The sequence below is a fragment of the Anastrepha ludens genome, chromosome 6 (genome assembly GCF_028408465.1).
Source record: "Anastrepha ludens isolate Willacy chromosome 6, idAnaLude1.1, whole genome shotgun sequence".
NCBI lineage: Eukaryota > Metazoa > Arthropoda > Insecta > Diptera > Tephritidae > Anastrepha > Anastrepha ludens.
In genome coordinates, this window is record NC_071502.1 from 119656650 (window position 1) to 119675420 (window position 18771).

Genomic DNA, 18771 nt, shown 5'->3' on the forward strand with positions numbered 1-18771 from the left:
AGGTAATCTGTCAGATGCCCTGTGCGGTGCCCAATGAACTAGCCATTGAATTGTTTAGTTAAATTACTACTTAAATTACATTTGAGGCCACCAATGATGTATCCAATGAGATGACAAGTGAGATAACCAATGAGGTGCTACCTGTGAGGAAACTGTGAAGTAACACATATGTGAGGGTTAGGTTTCTATGAGATGACTTGTGAGATTTCCTTTAAGGTCACCAAAGTTATATCCAGTGAGACAACAAGTAAGGTAATCAGTATGATGAGCTGTGTGGTAATCATATAAGTAATCAGTGAGGTAACCAGTGAGGTGAGCAGTAAGATAAGCAGTGACGTAGCCGGATGAGTGCAGTGAGGTATCTATTGAAGTAACCAGTGAGATGAGCGATGAGGTAGCCTATGAGAAACTAGTGAAGAATTTTTTTTGTATACAGTATTTAAAAATGGGCAACTTTTAATTTTCTTAAATTTCTTTATATTCTCGACGCAGGCCTAAATAAGAAATAATAAATTTATTCATAAAAAAACCTATCAAATTATGAATTATTTATTGTAACTATTAGTTAAATGGTAATTTTAATGATGTTTTATATTGCAAAGAAAAAGTAAATACTTTGGAAAAACCATTTACAAATTACTATATTTCTTACGCTGAATTCACAAATTTGATTAACATTTTTGCTAATTTAATTTATACACATTTCAGCATTTATTTGTTTTAAAAATCTATCTATACTCGTACATATGTAGATAAGTAATTAATTTAAAATGCATACAGTGGCGTGGAATAAAAAAAGTTCAAGCAAAGTGATAGTGAAAAAATTACAATAATGACCCGAACAAAGAAAACAATCGCGCATTTTGTCAGATGACATTTTTCATGCATTAATTTATGAAAGAGAAAATCTTGTTTTTATTTTTTAATGACTTGCTTATACAATTTTTCGAATGATGCGCTTAATAATTTAATTATATATTATTTTATAAAAAAAAACTATGTGCAAAGTAAAGCAGTTTACATTCACTTTTAAAAACAGTAGCAATCATTCATTTCATTTGCATTTTTTTTTGTTTTTGATGTATTTATTCATTTTTGCCCTAAACTACATAGTAATTACGTGTGTGAGTACATAGTCAATTATATTACGAAGTTTATCAATGCTTGTCACCCTATTTATACCCATTCACATCAACAGCATTTATAATTTAATTCTGAGCAAAAGGTATCAAAAAACATAAAGTAACTCGTTTGCTGATTTTTTTGACGCACTGTATAAATGCGTTAGTGCAGTCATATAGACAGTCACACATACATAATTGTTATAATTATTGGCATATGCGCGCTGTGTAAGGAAAACCAACATGAATTTATTAAATTTATTTAATGCAAATTAATAACTTCTAGCAAAAAAAAAAAAAAAAAAACAGAAAGCAAATAGAAACGTAGCGGAGCGAAAATGTTATTAAATTAACTAAAATTATACAAAAAAGTAAGTGCTGAAAGCAAAACTAAAAAAAGGCACTACACACGCGAAATTTGTTTATAAAAACACCAGCAAAATAAAGTGATTTTCACAATTCAATACTACAAATTTATATTTCTCGTTTTCATGGAACAAATGGAGCAAATAAATATATGGGCGGGTGGCTCAGTTGGAAAACATAAAGGGTGGTTAAATTTCCAGGCCCGATATTGAATATGAACCACTCCTAAACGTTGAGCTTTTTCTGCATTTCATTTGACATTTTTAAATTCCAGACCAATTTAATTTGAACAATGGAAAGATACACAATCGAGCAACGCGATAAAGTCATTCAGGCTTATTATGAAAACGGGCGTTCAAATCAAAACGCATATCGCGCACTTCGTGATTTTTTCGGTCAATTTAATCGTCCAAATGTGCGTACAATCGGAAAAATTGTGCAAAATTTGGAGCAAACCGGGTCTGTAGCAGATGTGAAAACACCAGTGCATGCTCGTACAGCTCCTACTGCAGAAAATATTGCTGCTGTTCGCGATAGTGTGGTTGAAGAGCCGTCCACCTCAACTCGTCGTCGTGCCCAACAATTGCACCTCTCACGCTTGTCGTTGATGAACATTATGCATAAAGACTTGCATTTACACGCTCTCAAGGTGCAATTGACTCAAGAACTAAAGCCTCTTGACCTTTTCAAGCGTCGTCAATGGTCAGAATGGTGGCAGGAAATGGCCACAGTGAATGACCAATTTTGGAAGAAAATCATCTTCAGTGATGAGGCACATTTTCACCTCAGTGGATTCGTCAATAAGCAGAATTGCCGCATTTGGGGGAACCGAATAATCCAAGACTTATTGCCGAAAAACCAATGCACCCACTAAGAGTGACTGTTTGGTGCGGCGGGCCGTATTTTTTCCAAAATGAGGACGGTCAGGCAGTTACTGTGAATAGTGTTCGCTATCGTGAGATGATAAGGAAGTTTTTATGACCCGAATCGGAAGATATGGATGTTGACGATATGTGGTTTCAACAGACCGGTGCCACTTGTCACACAGCTAACGAAACAATGGCTCTTTTGCGCGACAAATTTGATGGCCGAATAATCTCACGTCGCGGCAATGATCACCGTTGACTTCTTTATTTTGGGTTATTTGAAAGAAAAGGTGTACGTCGATAAGCCAGCTAAAATTCAAGAGCTAAAGGGTGAGATAATTCGGCACATTAACGGCATAAAACCTCAATTATGCCTCATCGAAAATTTGGACCATCGGATGGAAGTCGCGGCGGCCATTTGGCCAATGTTTTGTTCTATATGTAATTGAGCTATACCAGTATTATCATAATAAAGAAAAATGACAATAATTTCCTAAAAAAATTTTATTTTATTCAAAATCAACACCGGCCTTTAAAACTTAACCACACTTTATTTGTAAATATTTACGTATGCGGCAGAAGGGAAAGATGACTGAAGTCGATGCATTTAAAAATAATTCGAATTGACAAAATATGCGGAAAAGCTGGTTAAATGCAGGGTGATCCAGCTAGCGGCTAGCTGGCTATAAAAAATATACGATGCTTTTCAATGAACTATAATTTGTAGAATTTATTTTAAAGAGTAAACCTTGCCCAGTCAAACATGGAATGCAATTTGCTTCAGAGGACTTCCATGGCTGGCCCAGTTGTCCCTACTTTTAACCCATCCAATTTCTCAGTACATTTTCGCGATCTTCGGCACGTAACTCAACAAAGAGAACCTCTGTGCTATACAACAACTCTCGAATAGTCTTCAGTTTATTGAAATTGCTTCCTATTTTGTAAATATCTAATCAAACCCAATTTTGTGACACATCACAGATGTGATTTTAGCTGTTAAAGCCAAAAAATGTCGAATATCAGCTTGAAGGCGGCCAATTTGCAGCACCATTTCGGTGGGTTATTCGATTTTCGATGTTCGATTTTATATTTGCCAACTTTATTCAAGCGAAAAGCGACCAAATTTTTAATCATACCTTATAAATTATGATTGCAGCTGTTGGTGTAATAAAATTGATAATTCAAATTTCAAAAGCCAGATTAACAACCCTGTATTTAACCCGGTTTTCCGCATATTTGGTTCAATTTGAATTATTTTTAAATACATTGAACTCTTCCATCTCTATTTGTATGCCAAAGTTGTATGTACTTGCATTAAAAATTTATTAGAGCAAAGGTTGCGCAATTTTTAAATTCCCATGAGCTGTGTGTGAAATCAGAGCGAAGCCAAATTGTTTAGGGGACCAAAGGGAAGCTTATTTTTAGAAAAAAACAAAAATACTAATAATAAACAAAATTAACATCTCTTTAATCTCAGATGCAAAATCAGTATAATGAGAGGAGCAAGTGCTTAATCGATAAACGAGGGCGGAATCAAAAGTTTCCAGACTGATGCCGTGATATGTTTTTTTCTAAATGAAGCGCAGTGCAAAAGAGTGTAGCCACCAGCGAATCTTTACATATCGAGAATGGAACATTCTACTTACCTATATATATTTACATATACTAGGTTGTTCAATAAGTTTTATGGTTCAACAAAAAAAAACACAATTGTATGGTTTGAAATAGACTTTATTACTTAGCATAGTCTCCCTGAACATCAATACTCTTGTTCCAACGAGATTTCAGTTTAGGAATTCCATCCCTGAAGTCAGAATCTGGAAGCTCTGCAAAATACGCTTCCAAAGCTGTTATGGCCTCATCATTTGATGAAAAACGCTTTCCACGCATGCTTTTTCTTTAGGTCTAAAAACAGATGGACGTCGCTCGGGTCTGGTGAATACGGTGGATGCTCCAACATTTCAAACTTTAATTCATGGACTTTAGCCATTGTCAAAATGCTCTTGTCAGAAGGTGCATTGTTCTGATGAAAAATATTTTTTTTTTGCAAGCTGGATTTTTTTCACGAGTTTTTTCCTTCAGCTGGCTTACAAGAATATTTAGATTTTATTGTTTTACCATATTGCAAGTAATCCACAAACAAAATTCCTTTCGCATACCGAACAACTGATCCTAACAGCTTCTTGACCGATTTCTGGACACGAACTCGTTTCGGACCCGAAGAACCAAGCTCACACATCTCTTTAGCTTCTTATTTTGATGGAGGATCAAGCTGATAGACCAAAATCGCATCCATAGTGATGAATCGACGCACCAAATCCATTTTATCCTTTCGAAAATACTTTAAATGTTGCTGAGCAAGTCGCATTCGAATGAGTTTTTGTTCCATTGTTAGCGAATGCGGCACCCATTGCACACACAGTTGTCTGAAATCTAAAACTTTAGTCAAAATATTGCTTAACTGTCAAATGAGACGCCTAAGGCTTCTACTAATTCTCTTTCAGTCACCCAACGATTTTCCAAAACGATGTCTTATATTTTTCCGACGATTTCTGGTTTTTAGACCAGTTCAAAAGTCTCGAGTATGATTGGCGTACGTCACCATTCGCAAAAATTATACATCTTCCAATGGCTGACTAAATTTGCGCCCCCTTATATTTACAGCAGCGAGAGATACTGCATCGTAAAAAAAACTGCTTCACGCTTAACAGCTGACGGTCGCTGGCTTTTGGCGCATGCGTGCTTTTCCAACACAGCGTCAGTCTCGTCACAAGTACTTTAAAGCCACACCTCGTATGTGTTTTTAGCAACGCGCTTTTATTTACCATTTATTACCCAACTTCTTAGACTCTCCACACCTTTCGCTTCATGAAGTGGTAATGTAAAATGTCACACGTCCCATATGTACGCTGCCCCATCCACTGCCCGGTTTAGGTGCATTTATTTTATACTAATAAGCAACTATTCCACGTAATCCGAAGTTAATAACACATTTCTATTGCGCAGCTTAGGCTTCAGAAAGCAAATTTTACTTTTGTTTAGCGCATACTCTTTTTTGTATTTTCATTCCCAATAATCCATTCTTTGCTTCAACTGTATTCTTTTGCAATTTTTTAATAGCTGTATTTTAAAGCAGCATAAGTGTAATTATTTCAATTTGCATAAATGCATAAATGCCATTTCAATACACTTTACGATTGCGTATTAGCCACCAATGCGCACACAAACCCACACACACACACATGTATACGTATGACACTTGGCTGAGGCTATGCTGCATGCACGAGTGTGTTTGTTTGCATGTTTTAAATATTGCAGCAGAAAAATGGGGTTGAAGGATACTCGTGGGTATTTTTAAATACAGAATTGAAGTATAAATGTTCCTTTGCGCACCTGGGTGCTTGTGTGTGTGTGTATGTGTATGTGAGTGGTGTGTTTATGTGTGGCTGATATGCAAAAAGGTTTTTTAGTGCATTAACTGACACATTTGCTGCATATTTTTTTGTTGTATATTTTTTTTTTTTTGTTGTTGCATTTTTTAGTACCTATTCTATTTTAACGAAAAATGCCACACACAAAAGGCAAAAGGCAAAAAGGTAGATAAAAGGAGATACTAAACCGGTTATGCCAGCTGGCATAAATATTAAAATACTACAAAGCGACGACCATGCAAATGCATGCCACATATTCACATTTACATATGCATACATGCATACATATATATGTTATAAGACATACTTACACGTGCAGTGGTGTGCAAATGTGTTCGTATGAGTGTAAATATGCTACAAAATTTGCTACCCGATTGCTTACATATAAATACTTGCATGCACGAAAAGTTTATGCCAAGTATGTACATACTTGTAAATATGTGTCAAAGCTCGATATGTGTCCAATGCAGCTATTGATCCACATATCTGTGTTTCTGTGTGTGTTTGGCATTGCATATGCCCGGAGTGTTTAGCATTTCTTGCATCAACAACACATAATAACATTCTAGAAGTGCATATGTATGTATGTATGTGGATACGTAAATGTAAGTTCATGTTATTGATTTTCTATTAGTTTGGCTCACTTTTTATTCATGTTCCATTTCTTCGCTTTTTAGTATCTGCTTTTTTCGATTTTTTTTCCCAAGTATCTGTTGCTGAAATGACACGGCTGACGTGAAACACATAGACGCAGACGTATTAATGTGCTTTAGGGTGAGCGGCCACATGAAAACAATTCTTGAATTGCACTGGCGCGAACTCCTTATCGTAGTATTATTTCAAAAAAAGTCTCAGCTTTGACCATATGGAACAATTTTAAAAATTATCGAAATGGCTGTTTCCTTTTCCTACCGACAGAAATGCCAGAGCTCAACATTTCCTATGTGCGCCAATTCGGAAGGATCTCGCAATAACTGTTTTCTTTTCCCATGAAAACACACAGAAACAAAGAGAGAATTAATGTTGTTCTCAGTGTTAGTATTCTCAACAACTGTTTGAAAAATGTATTGGAAAATACATCGATAAAAATTATTAATCGAAAATCGATAACACGAAATTTGAATTTAGAAAAAGTCGATCCAAGGACCACCAAGAGATTTGGTGGCTCCTACAACACTCAGGCTAAAAACCCCATTGTATTTAGAGCTTTGGTAAGATGATAGATAGTCAAGGAGGAAAGGAGAAAGTCTCAGATAAAGAGACAAGTAAGAAAAGAGGTGGTTAGTCCTGTGAGAATCTTCCAGATTCTTTGGCAATTCTGTAAATATCCTCCAGTCTTAGAGAACGAATATTACGCATTCTCACGACATCGGAACCCAAAACTCATAGTCTTGCTCTGGCAACGGCAGGACACTCACAGATAAAGTTTCCTGTGCTATCCGCCTCCTCCAAGCAAGGCGTTGCACATTGGGTCCTCAATGATTCTAATGGTAGTCAAATACTGACCCCATGGGATGTGTCCTGTAATAATACCGACCATAAACCGAACGTCTTTCCTTTCAAGTTTTAGTAGAAAGTTTAACAGTTTTCTGTTTGAGCTTGTCACAAAATACTTTACAGTTCTGCTGGGTTGTAGAACGGACCATCGCTCTTTATGTAAATTACTGTGGAACTGATTCCGATTATTGGCTCTGGCCCTTGTGGGGGAACCGCTGATCTACGGTTGGCCAATTCATCGGCAATTTCCGACTTCGCTTTCCTTGAACACCGGAGTATCCTGGAATCCATATAAGTACAAGCCTGTTCTGTCTTGCGACAGAATTAAGCTTCTTCTTACATTCTTAAACAATCTTTGAGGTTTGCTTCGCGTTCTGAATGGCCTTCAGTGCAGCTTGACTGTGACTGAAAATTCCAATCTGTTCCCGCTCTATCTTCTCTCGATTATCCATTCCGCTACTTTCAGGATGGCAAAAATTTCCGTTTGAAAAACAGTTGTCATTTCCCCCATGGCATAGTGATACTTATTATATACTAACATTTAAGTACCATCCGCCTCCAGACCATATAATCGATTTAAGTATCTTTGTGGAAATGCATTAAGAAAAAGGGTTAATGTATAATCGGTTTAAATATTATTGAGAAAAGCCATTGAGAAACACTGTTAACAGATTAGAAAGTTGCTAAGAAAAATTAACGATACACTAAAAGCGATGTATCGATATCATTGTGATGAAAATCAATAAGACAATGAAAGAATCGACAAGCTTTTTTACTTAATTAGAAATCCATCTAAAGAAATATCGATAAAAAAATCGATAACCATGAATAATCGGCAAAACATCGCTCGAAAACGCAGGGATAAAACGGCTAATCGACAAAAAATAATCGATAGTAAATATTATAAATCGATAAATGTGAGTAAAGTTGGTAAAGTTTCATACATGTTTACACAAACAAGTTTCTATGAAAAAAGAATCGATTCGACGATCGTAATTTAATGCTTCTAAACAGCATTTTCTGCTTAGCTCTAATGAAAAAGGGCCCAAATAAAGCAACTTTCATTGAAAAAATCATACGATACTTTTTAGAAATTTACCATAAAAAAGTAGTACGTATATGTACCATTCGCTAGTTCGAAAAATTTAAAAAAAAAAAGATGGTAAAAATGGTTATTCATAATATTTAATAATAAATTTGAAAATTGTTTCGCAATGCTCTATATTATTTTAAAATACAGAAATACCAAAGAAATTATCTGGAAAAAATTGTAAGTCATGCTTCATAATTTACCGTGCAATACTTCTAAATGGCATTGACTAACGGTAATGATAAAGGGCCCCAAAAAACAACATTTTTTTAATAAAACTTTTCAGATGAAAATACCGCGGGTATTTTTTGATTGTAAAATTTGAATGCTGAGCTAATTTCGCTATGCATTTTATGTAAGCAGATCAAAAGCAAACAGCCAATGTTAAACCCCCTAGAATAAGTCTACGTAGCCGATGTTAAGCGTTGCTGCTACGGATCGACAATTCAGCATTTCAGGAGGCAGGTCGTCAGGCCGCCAGGCGTTTTTCCAGCCGATCACCCTAATGTAGTTGTAAATGTGCATACATATATTTATATTTTAGCACTATATGTTGTTGTTATTGTATCTCATGCAATATTCAATTTTATCAATTCTCACCATGCTGCGATAGAGCACACACCCACACACATACCCGCCTACTAACGCCCATTAAAATGCATTATACATACATAACTACTATGCATGCGAGTATGTGTATGTATGTTTGTATGTACTTTAACTGAATCATATTTTCATTGTGATTGATATGCCGTGAAAAATACTATAAGGATAAAAATTAATGTTGCTTATACTTAAAGCAATGTAAAGGGCTCACATACAAAAGGCAGTGACATAAAAAAACCGGAAAGTGCATTTCGAGAATATTTTTTAGAAGGGCGTTAAAATTTTGAAGATATAATAAATACATAAATATTTAAAAATATATAACAAATTTTGTTATTAAATTTTTAATAACATTTTGTAAGAGAATTATTACTTAAGTTTTCAGATACACAATTAAAAAAAGTATTCAAAATCGAAAGTGGCAATATAGTTTTTCCAAATATTATTCCAGAAGATCAATACATTTTTAAATCAATTTTCGAATCACTTTCTCCACTCCAATTGATGTAGCTCTAAAACCCACGATTTGAGCTCCTCAAAAGTATGTATCTTAAGGCGTCAATGACCTAGTACGTTCTTTTTGTTGTTTTGGAATAAAAAGAAATCTTTGGGTGCCAAATCAGGACAGTACGGCGGATGATTCACCGATTCGATGCTTTATATGCTGAAATTACGCTTGTTTGTGCTAATGTGTGAGAGGTTACTAGGTTGTTCAATAGGTATTGCATACACCCTTCGTATGAACGTAAGAGAAGTTTCATTTCAATCTGTCAATTCATTATTTCTATAGTGACCATCACAAAGAACTTTTATGTAATATCTACTTGCAATAATCACACTGCGTCCTCATGTATTGCAAAATTTTCCATCATTAGCAGCAACTTCTTCAGCTGGGAATTTTTCGTATGCAGGGCTTAAAACTAAATATTGAAAAATAAAACCTACAACAAAAATTTTAAGTCGATAACAAAAAGTATAAATCGATAGCAAAAAGTTATCGATAACAAAAATTATATTTCGATAAATCTGTATAACCGATTGAACAATGATTACATAATTTTACAAGCTTTTTCAAAAAAAAAATTCTGAGAAAAAAATTATCGGTGGATGTAACTTAAAATTTTCCGTGCAGTGTTCCTGAATAACATTGGTTAACTCTCAGGAAAAAATCCAAGAAATAAACGAGAATTTTACTTGAGAAACTATACAAAAATGATGAAAAAGAAAGTGTGCAACAACAATTAGAAATCGATATCGAAAAAGAAACGATAATAAAAAAACGATAAAAATATATAATTTTTATAAAATAATTGTATACACTTTTACAAAGAAAAATCACATTTCTAAGAAAAAACTTATCGGTGCATATATGTAACTTAACATTTTCCGTTTAGTGTTCCTGAATAACATTGGTTAACTCTCAGGAAAAAATGCCAAAAAACTAACAAAAATTTAAAATTGGCAAACCATAAGAAAATAATGAAAAAGAAAGTATGCAACAAAAATTAGAAGCCGATATCGAAAAATAATCGATAATAACAGATCGATACAAATATATTTCGACAATTTTTTTAAATAATTTAATACACTTTTACAAAAAAAGCGCATTCCTAATAAAAAATTATCGGTGCATATAACTTAAAATTTTCCGTGCAGTGTTTCTGAATAACATTGGTTAAAACTAAGGAGAAAGTTCAACAAATATACAAACGTTTGACCCCAAAAATAATGAAGAGAAGAAACTCTATAACAAAATATATAAATCGATAACGAAAAATAATCGATAAAAATATATTTCGATAAACGTATATAACCGAAATCATTTCATAATTTTATACACTCAAACAAAAATTCTGGGAATAAAATTATTGGTATATAACTAAAGGAAAAAAGCCAAAAATATTAGCAAAATTTATTTGAAAACTCTTATGACGCAATTTTTGGTAGGAGCGTGAACCAAATATTATAATATTTCGAAATTATTCGTATGCTCAAATAATAAATCAATAATCGACAAAAATTGACAAAATGTTGAAAGTAGCTACAATAAAAACTTAATTTAATTATTTAAAATATGCTTATACAAAAATTCCAAAAAAAATGTATTCCATGGTCGTAGCTTACTGTACAGTGGAATGCTCCGAAACTGCATTGGTTTTCTGTAAATACAAAAATGCAACAAAAAACACAAGAGCTTTCAATGAAAAATCCCACTATGATTTTATATTTTGTTGTATTTGAAAAAGTAATCGTTTTAAAGCGCTACCAGCAAAGAGATGCCCTTAATTACATAATATTCAAATTCCACTTACATATGCGCACTAAGCCTTGGCGTGGTGAATCACAACCAATCCGCTTAAAATGTTTTGTTGCCCGAATATGTTCCATTTGCTTATGCTATTCTATGCTTTTCATTTCCGATACACATTTTTGTTTTATTTTTCACTTTTATTTAAAAATTTTTAATTTTTGTTTGTTTAATTATTTTTTTGCTTAAATTCGCTATATTGCATTTGTATTTATTTATATGATTTCGCACATCACTTGACCAAACCATCTCTTGATATCAAATAACAGTTCAACGATTGCTATCACACCGAGCACAAACACCAAAAAAAAAATACTTTTCAGCAAATCTCAACAGCTTTTTAAGCGCGAAGCCCCATTGCCAAAAGTTACACTAACGATCAAATTTAATAAATATTTTATGCAAATAACTACACACACACACCCACGCAAAAAACAGGAAGCGTGCAAAAATCACAAATATTTATTGATAAACAGCGCAAAAGGCTTGTAAACATAATCCTCAGCTTGCAATGGCGTTGTTGCTGCCTTTGAAGAGGCAAAAAAAATTACCAACTTCATGTTTAATATCAGGCAAACGGGCAATGTGAAAAACCAAGCAACAACGAATTCGTACCGAACATTTTTCGACTGCACATCCATATGTACATAAATACTTTGGGCAGATGAGTCGATCGATAAATAAATAATGATAATAACAGCATTGAAAATTTCTTAAATTGCACACATATGCACGTATATATGTATATATGTGTGTGTGTGTCGTTGTGCGAACTAAATTATTTTAATAACAAAAGCAAACACTCCAAATAAACTGCACTGCACTAAATAAAGTAAATAGTAATACTCATAACTAAAACCTCTCGTTGGATGTGTGTAGTTGTGTGTGTGCCTTAAATGTAAACGTTTTAATTATTTGCATATTTCAGCACAGCCTTGCAATGCAGCTCGAAATTTTTTGGTTCGTTTAAATTTACTCACACGCATAAATGGATACGCCTATACAAACGTATGTATGCACGTACGATATCCTCGTTTTTTTGCAGGTGTAAGTGAAGGCAGTCAATAGTTTTGTAACAATTTGAACTGCTCATAGTTTAGTTTTGTTTGCTAAGTCAACAAGCAGTTTAACAGAAATTTAATTGCATATTTCCCTGCATACGCAAAGGTTATACATTTTTGAAAGTTCTTGTTTAAAACCAAACCGCCTACGGTATGCAGAAGTTAGGAATTGTGTGCGGTAAAATTTTAATTGTAGCATAAATCTAGGCGCTTAAGGATGAAAACTATAGGAGGAAGGGCGATTGTTGAGACAAGTGACTAGCAATAATATTGCTAATAATATTTCTGTGTTGCAAGCAACTGGAAAAGTATGTACACTAGAGAGCTGAATTCTATAGGAAAATATTGTAATGGCGCTTTATGCTGGGTTTGCTAATACCATCCGCGACAAAAGGCAGCAAATAAATATGGTGACCAGTTTTAAGTACTTTCCTTTATATTTTTTGAATACTAGCTATTTTTTTTTTGAAAATACTAGCTGTACCCGGCGCGCGTTGCTACTCTGCAGCGCCACCTGGTGGCGAGTGACATCAATGAGCATATTCTACAAACCTTCTCCGTGGAAACATACATATATATACCAATTTCTATAATAATCGGTCCAGTAGTATTTGAGTTCATCGATGACATTCAGACAAACATTCATTTTTATATATATGACCTATCATTGCCTAATAAAAATCATGAAAATCCCTCTTTCAAACTCTATCAAAACATGGGAAAAATTCCCCAAACTGTTCATCACAGTTTCGCGCTTTTAATTAATTTTTAATTTTTCACTAAAATATAGCTCATTAAATAACAAAAATCATAACAACCCCAGTTTCCTAAACTTAAAAAAAAATTACAAAAAATTCCTCAAATCGTTCATCACAATTTCACGGCTTTTAATTAGAGTTTGTAGGAAAAATGTTGATATGCAGTTTAATGGCTGATTACATTTGGGCGCAATAACTTTTTTATGGTAGTTCGTATTTTCTCTAAAAAGGGTCTTTAAAATGAATTATTAGTCCCACTACATAATATTCTTTTGCTAGGGATAGGGCCTCCGTTCTTTGGCAATATTCGTGGAAGACAAGACTGCAAGCTCGATGCCTTCTACACAGCGTGTGTTTTAAAGTTTAAACGGCTCTCAATTATATCCTCTAAGTAACTACTTAATAACAGGTTTTGAATTGATAGTTACAATCCCATTGCCTTCATAAGTTCTACTGGCTTCCTCCTACTTATTACAACCATATCAGTTTTGAGCTCAGCTAATTCCAGAGGCATGGACTTCAATTAAGCCTTGATCCTGTCTACTGATTCGCTGGCGAACCTCTCAATAACTTGGATGTGTTTTGCGATTAATAACCCCACGAATCCAATGACTTTGGTTCTAGTAGGCATATTCAGTCTTAGAACCCCAGTCATTCATAAGATTCCATAGTAGTGGGCCAAAAACTGACATTTCGACCAAAAGCAGAGCTTGAGCAGGGGGAAGTGAGGGACAACTACCGCTGTCCTCCGACTAGTCTAGCAATTTGCACAGATAATTTTGAGCTTGCTTTAGGCTTACGGGGTGGTAACTTCTCGTAAATGTCATCCTTGAAACTTTCTTTTATTTTACCCGATTATTTTCAATTTTTTCGGGCTAAATTATCCGCCATCATAGAAGCAAAAGCTTAGAAAGTATTCAATGGGGTGCTAGTTTCTGCATAAGCGGGGTACTAAAGACTACGCCCACGGCAGCGATGTCTGTCATGCTGCACTTATTACTGATTGAGGGCTACGGCAAACAGCTGGCGGCGAAATCGGCACTTAGGTTAAGAGAATCTTCTAACTTAGCCACTAACAGAAGAGGTCACGCAACAATACTAGACGAATACCCCTTCCTACATCAATCGACAGACTTTTGTAGCTCAGTAGAGTTGCATTTAAACACATCCTTTACCGCAACTTTCCCAACGAGAGAAGATTTGGACAATGGGTTAATGGACAGTAGAAGCGGAATCAGCATCTTACTGATGGTTCCAAGCTAAATGATCAAGTAGGCGGAGGCCTTGATTCTGAAGGAATGAATGCCAACATCTCATTTCGGTACCGGATCACTGCAGTGTATTTCAAGCTGAAATTTTAGCTATCAGGGAAGTGTCCTCCCCACAAGAGATATAAACATATATTCAGATAGCCAATCGGCCCTGAAAGGTTCAAAATCGCCTAATATTAACTCGAAGACAGTAAAAGAATGTATCGACGTTTTGAGAGAACTATCACAGTAATAAATCTGCTCTGGGTGCCGGGTCATAGAGACATAGAAGGCAACTGCAAAGCAGATGAACTAGCGAGATTGGGTACCACATTACCGATCCAGCCAGACAAAGCGAACATACCTATACCTTTAGCAACTTGTAAGATGCTTATAGGTAAACACACTATCAGTGGTGCCAACAGGCTATGGTCTCAGTCCCTGACCTGTGCAACTAGTAGAATGACGTGGCCGGAATGGAACATGGGCCGCACAAACCGACTGTTGAAACTAAACAGGAAAAACATAAGAAATCTTCTTGGGCTCCTAACAGAGCATTATCTGATTGGCAGGCATGCCAGTAGACTGGGAGCTCCCTATAATGACTATTGCAGAAGCTGTAACGACATTGAAGAAGAAGAGACTATAGGATACTTTCTCTGCCGCTGCATGGCTCTGGACAGAAGAAGGTTCAGTATTTTAGTTCCTGGCAGAAGCAGCCAATATAAAAGTAACAAGTCTTGTTAGATATATTAAAGCCAAAGGTTGGTTCAATGAGAACAATGTAGAGTGAGGAGAGCGGACAGCCCTGGTGGTATCACAATAGGCCTACAGCAGGTCTAGATGTGTCAATCGACAATCACTATACCTACCTACCTACCTAGAAGCAATGAAGTGAAAGAGCTGTCTGCAGATTTAGTGGCAACCAGCCAGCAATCAGAGCACTGATTTCTTTCACACCAAACACTTAACTTGCGCAAGAGTCTCATCGTTCTCTGCAGGAGATGAGTAAGTAGAAAAACACAATCTCACTTGGGTCCTAGGCCAAATGATTGTAGAAGTAAACTGCATGGCAGATAATCTATTAAAGCAAGATGCCACCCAACAGAATCTTTCTGAAGAAAAACGCTCTGATATGCCGCATGCAATAGAATTCACTTCTAGGCATATTGGTGGAAGATGGTACCAAAACAGAGCTTGCTGAATTTCAGATGAAATTTGACTCGAAAGCAGTACGGAATATGCCCGAAGTGAAGATGGAAACAACTATGGAACCACTATTAACAACTACTCTATTCATTGGAAATATTTCCACACATGATATGCCGACAACTTGCCACAGACCAAATTTGTATTCATCAGCATCTTATTGTTTTATTTGTGTGTATTGTATGTGCGCTGATGTATATATATGTATGTATACATACATATATTGGCATATAATCTTAGCTTGCAAAAATTTCAAATTCATAGAAATTTACATTTCCATGCTTGTGGCAACGAGTTTTGTGTTTTTCATAAAGCATTAAAAATTCATTATTGTAGTTTATTGTTGTTTACTTTTCAAATCATTGGATTGTCACGAACTATTGCAGATGCCCAAAAACAATCATAAGCTCCATGTTCATAGATAGGCCAATTCAACAAAGTAATTTTATTTGGATAGCGTAAATAAAGCCTTGGACAATTAATTAAAAAAAATAAGAAATACCACTCGGCAAAAATATTTTTTTTTTCATATTTTGTTTGCTGCATTCTGCATAAAAGGCAAATTACGGCACCACATTTCAAAGCTTGTAGCAGTTTTTTCTTTTATTTTTTATTAAGACAATTTCTAACTTATACTTGATTACTCCAATCCCAGCTCACTTCATTACTTAATTAGACATGCCGGAAAGTCTCACACATACACTGTTGAGTATTCATGCCTAACGACTCCCTATGTGGGTCTAGAGGTTGTCCCAAAAATGGAGACAAAGGGCAAAATTTTTGAGTCGCCTTCAAATTCATAATGGGAGGCTTTTTCTTGCCAAGAAATGCACTGGAATGCTTGAAATTGTCTACAGAGGGACGAAAGTTAAAGGACGCAACCGAAAGCTGTTGGCGATTAATATCAGTGACGGTAATCCGTAATATCCTGCATTAGGCTACTGCCATTTTTAATGTTGTTGATGCAGCCTTTCTACCTTCTGTCTAGGCCAGTATTCCATTAAGTCTCTCCAACGAAGTAATTCAATGGCAGTCACAACAGAGGCAGGGGCCAAGTCTGGAGAATAGGGGGGATGTGAAACAAGTTGGAACCTTATTTCCATTAACTTTGCGACCACAACTGCTGAGACGTAAGCTGGTGGTCGCGATGATCGCGAAAAATCACTCGACTTCCCCGATTTAAACAAATACCAAAACAAACAATAAACCGATCTGGTTACTAACTAAACACAACCACGATACGCGCCTGTAATGTCATCTATTCGACTTTGAACGGACTTTTCAAACGACCCTTGTCCTTATTGGATATGTAGAAATCTAATATGCTACAAATATAGTATCCAGAAAGTATTTATGACAGTCTGAGGAGTAAAGTCTAACTCTTTGCCTCCAATGGACTTTGTAGAGCTGCGATTCAAGTATCAATGCGGCGAAAGTTGATAAACTTCGTGTTGTACCACTGAGAGGTGGGTTCTGATGTAGAAAGGGGACGGCCCAACAGCCAATAGATGCCCTCGGAGGTGGTCTATGTGATAAAAATTGAATCAAAGCCGTTTTCAGAACATTGTATTGTACATATTATGCATGACATAGAGTAACTGCGGGTATTGTGGTATACCCATTTTATTTTCGTCTATAAAATCGTTAAATTTTATTTGATTTGAATGAAAATTTATCAATAATATGCTACTGTTATTAAGTTCAAATAAACCTAGCTTCAAAAGCCTTAGAGCCGCGAGTTTCAGAAATATTTAAGAAAGTACTGCAAAAGACGGAAACAAGCCCTTGAAGAAATTGGCGGGTAATGTAGTATACCTTATTCTGGTAATGTGGTATAGTATACCACATTACCCGCATATGATGCCTTTAATAATAAGTCAGTTACTTTTGATTGATAACTAAAATTTTATTGCGAACCATTTAAAAAAGGAATATGAACTGAATTAAAACGTATTGAACAAAAATATTTTAAGCTTCAAATGACAAAAAACGCAACAATAAAATTCATAGCACTTGTAAGAGTATCACTTACAAGAATCGCAAAGAAAAATAGCACTTCGATTGGGAATACACTTTTCGTGGGCCCAAATTTGTTCGCATTGCAGACAAGAGGTCCAAGGCTTCATTATTATATCCTGCCCATAAATTTTGCCACAGTAGTTGGTTTTGTTGGCAGCAGATTCTTTTGTTGGTGGAACATCTGGAAACTCCTCTTCACTGTCACTTGAATGCGAGTCAACAAACGATTTGGTAGAAATATTTTTTTTATTAGAGGGTTTTGGGGATGGATTAACCGGAGCATTGCGTTTCCTGTTAATGCTTTCAATGCTCTGTAACAAATTACACTTATAAGGCGAAGTTGTTAAAACAGTTGCCTTTGTTTTCCGGCCTTTCCGATTAGGTGGAGGATCTCGTAGCTTTGGTGGTGGAGATATTTCCCAGGGAGTAACGAGTCCTCGGCTTGTGCTTGCTTCTATAAACAAATTAAATAGCGTTCCTAAAATTTCCATAGATTTTATTGCGAAACTTACGAATTTCAGGCTCAATTTCCATGGCTGATGCGCTTGGGGTTTCTTCTGTCGTTGAATTTATGGTTTCAACTGGATCCTCTGAGAAGACAATATATCTAGCAAGATTTTTTATATTTAAAACTGAATTGTACCTGATGATGATGAGTTCCCAGCTATAAAATCTGAATCTGTGAAAATATGTTTGTCAAACGGATAAATCCCCGTGGCTTTAAAACCATTTATTGCAATTTCTCCAGTTTGAACCCTCAAATAAGCCTTAGTAAATAGTCCAGCGATATCAAAATGTGTAACTTTTCTGCCCTGTTCACTCATAAATCGTCTTATTTCGTCATTATAGTACTTCTTAAAAGGTCTTATAAAAGCCTTATCCAACGGTTGAAGTTTGTGTGTTGAATGGGGTGGCAAAGAAAGTATTGTCACATTGTGTTCGCGGGCTAGATCAATAACTTCTATATTGCGTGTGTGGCTATAATGCCCATCTAATATAAGAAGCAGAGGTTCAGACGGAGATGGTGTCGTTACGCTTAAAAAATTCCTGAACCATTTCGTGAAGATGGGAATCTGAACCCATCCAGACAAATGGCACGCCGAGTTTGAGCCAGAGGGAGCGTCTTTCATTAGAAGAGGGTTATGGTTTTTTCGTGGAAAGATGAAAAATGGTGGTACGAAACCACCTC

At 35.5% G+C, this 18771-nt stretch overlaps 1 protein-coding gene across 1 annotated transcript in view; it reads right to left on the minus strand.

Annotated features, from left to right (window-relative positions):
- LOC128867268 (uncharacterized) overlaps positions 1 to 18392 on the minus strand; it is a 25688-nt gene extending 7296 nt beyond the window's left edge. The window contains exons 1-2 of the mRNA XM_054108379.1: positions 18095 to 18392; positions 17596 to 18036 (exon numbers count right to left, since the gene is read on the minus strand). Of these exons, the coding sequence (XP_053964354.1) occupies positions 17596 to 18036; positions 18095 to 18116 (463 nt within the window). The 5' untranslated portion in view covers positions 18117 to 18392. The remainder of the gene's footprint in view (positions 1 to 17595; positions 18037 to 18094) is intronic.
- Positions 18393 to 18771: the final 379 nt, after the last annotated feature.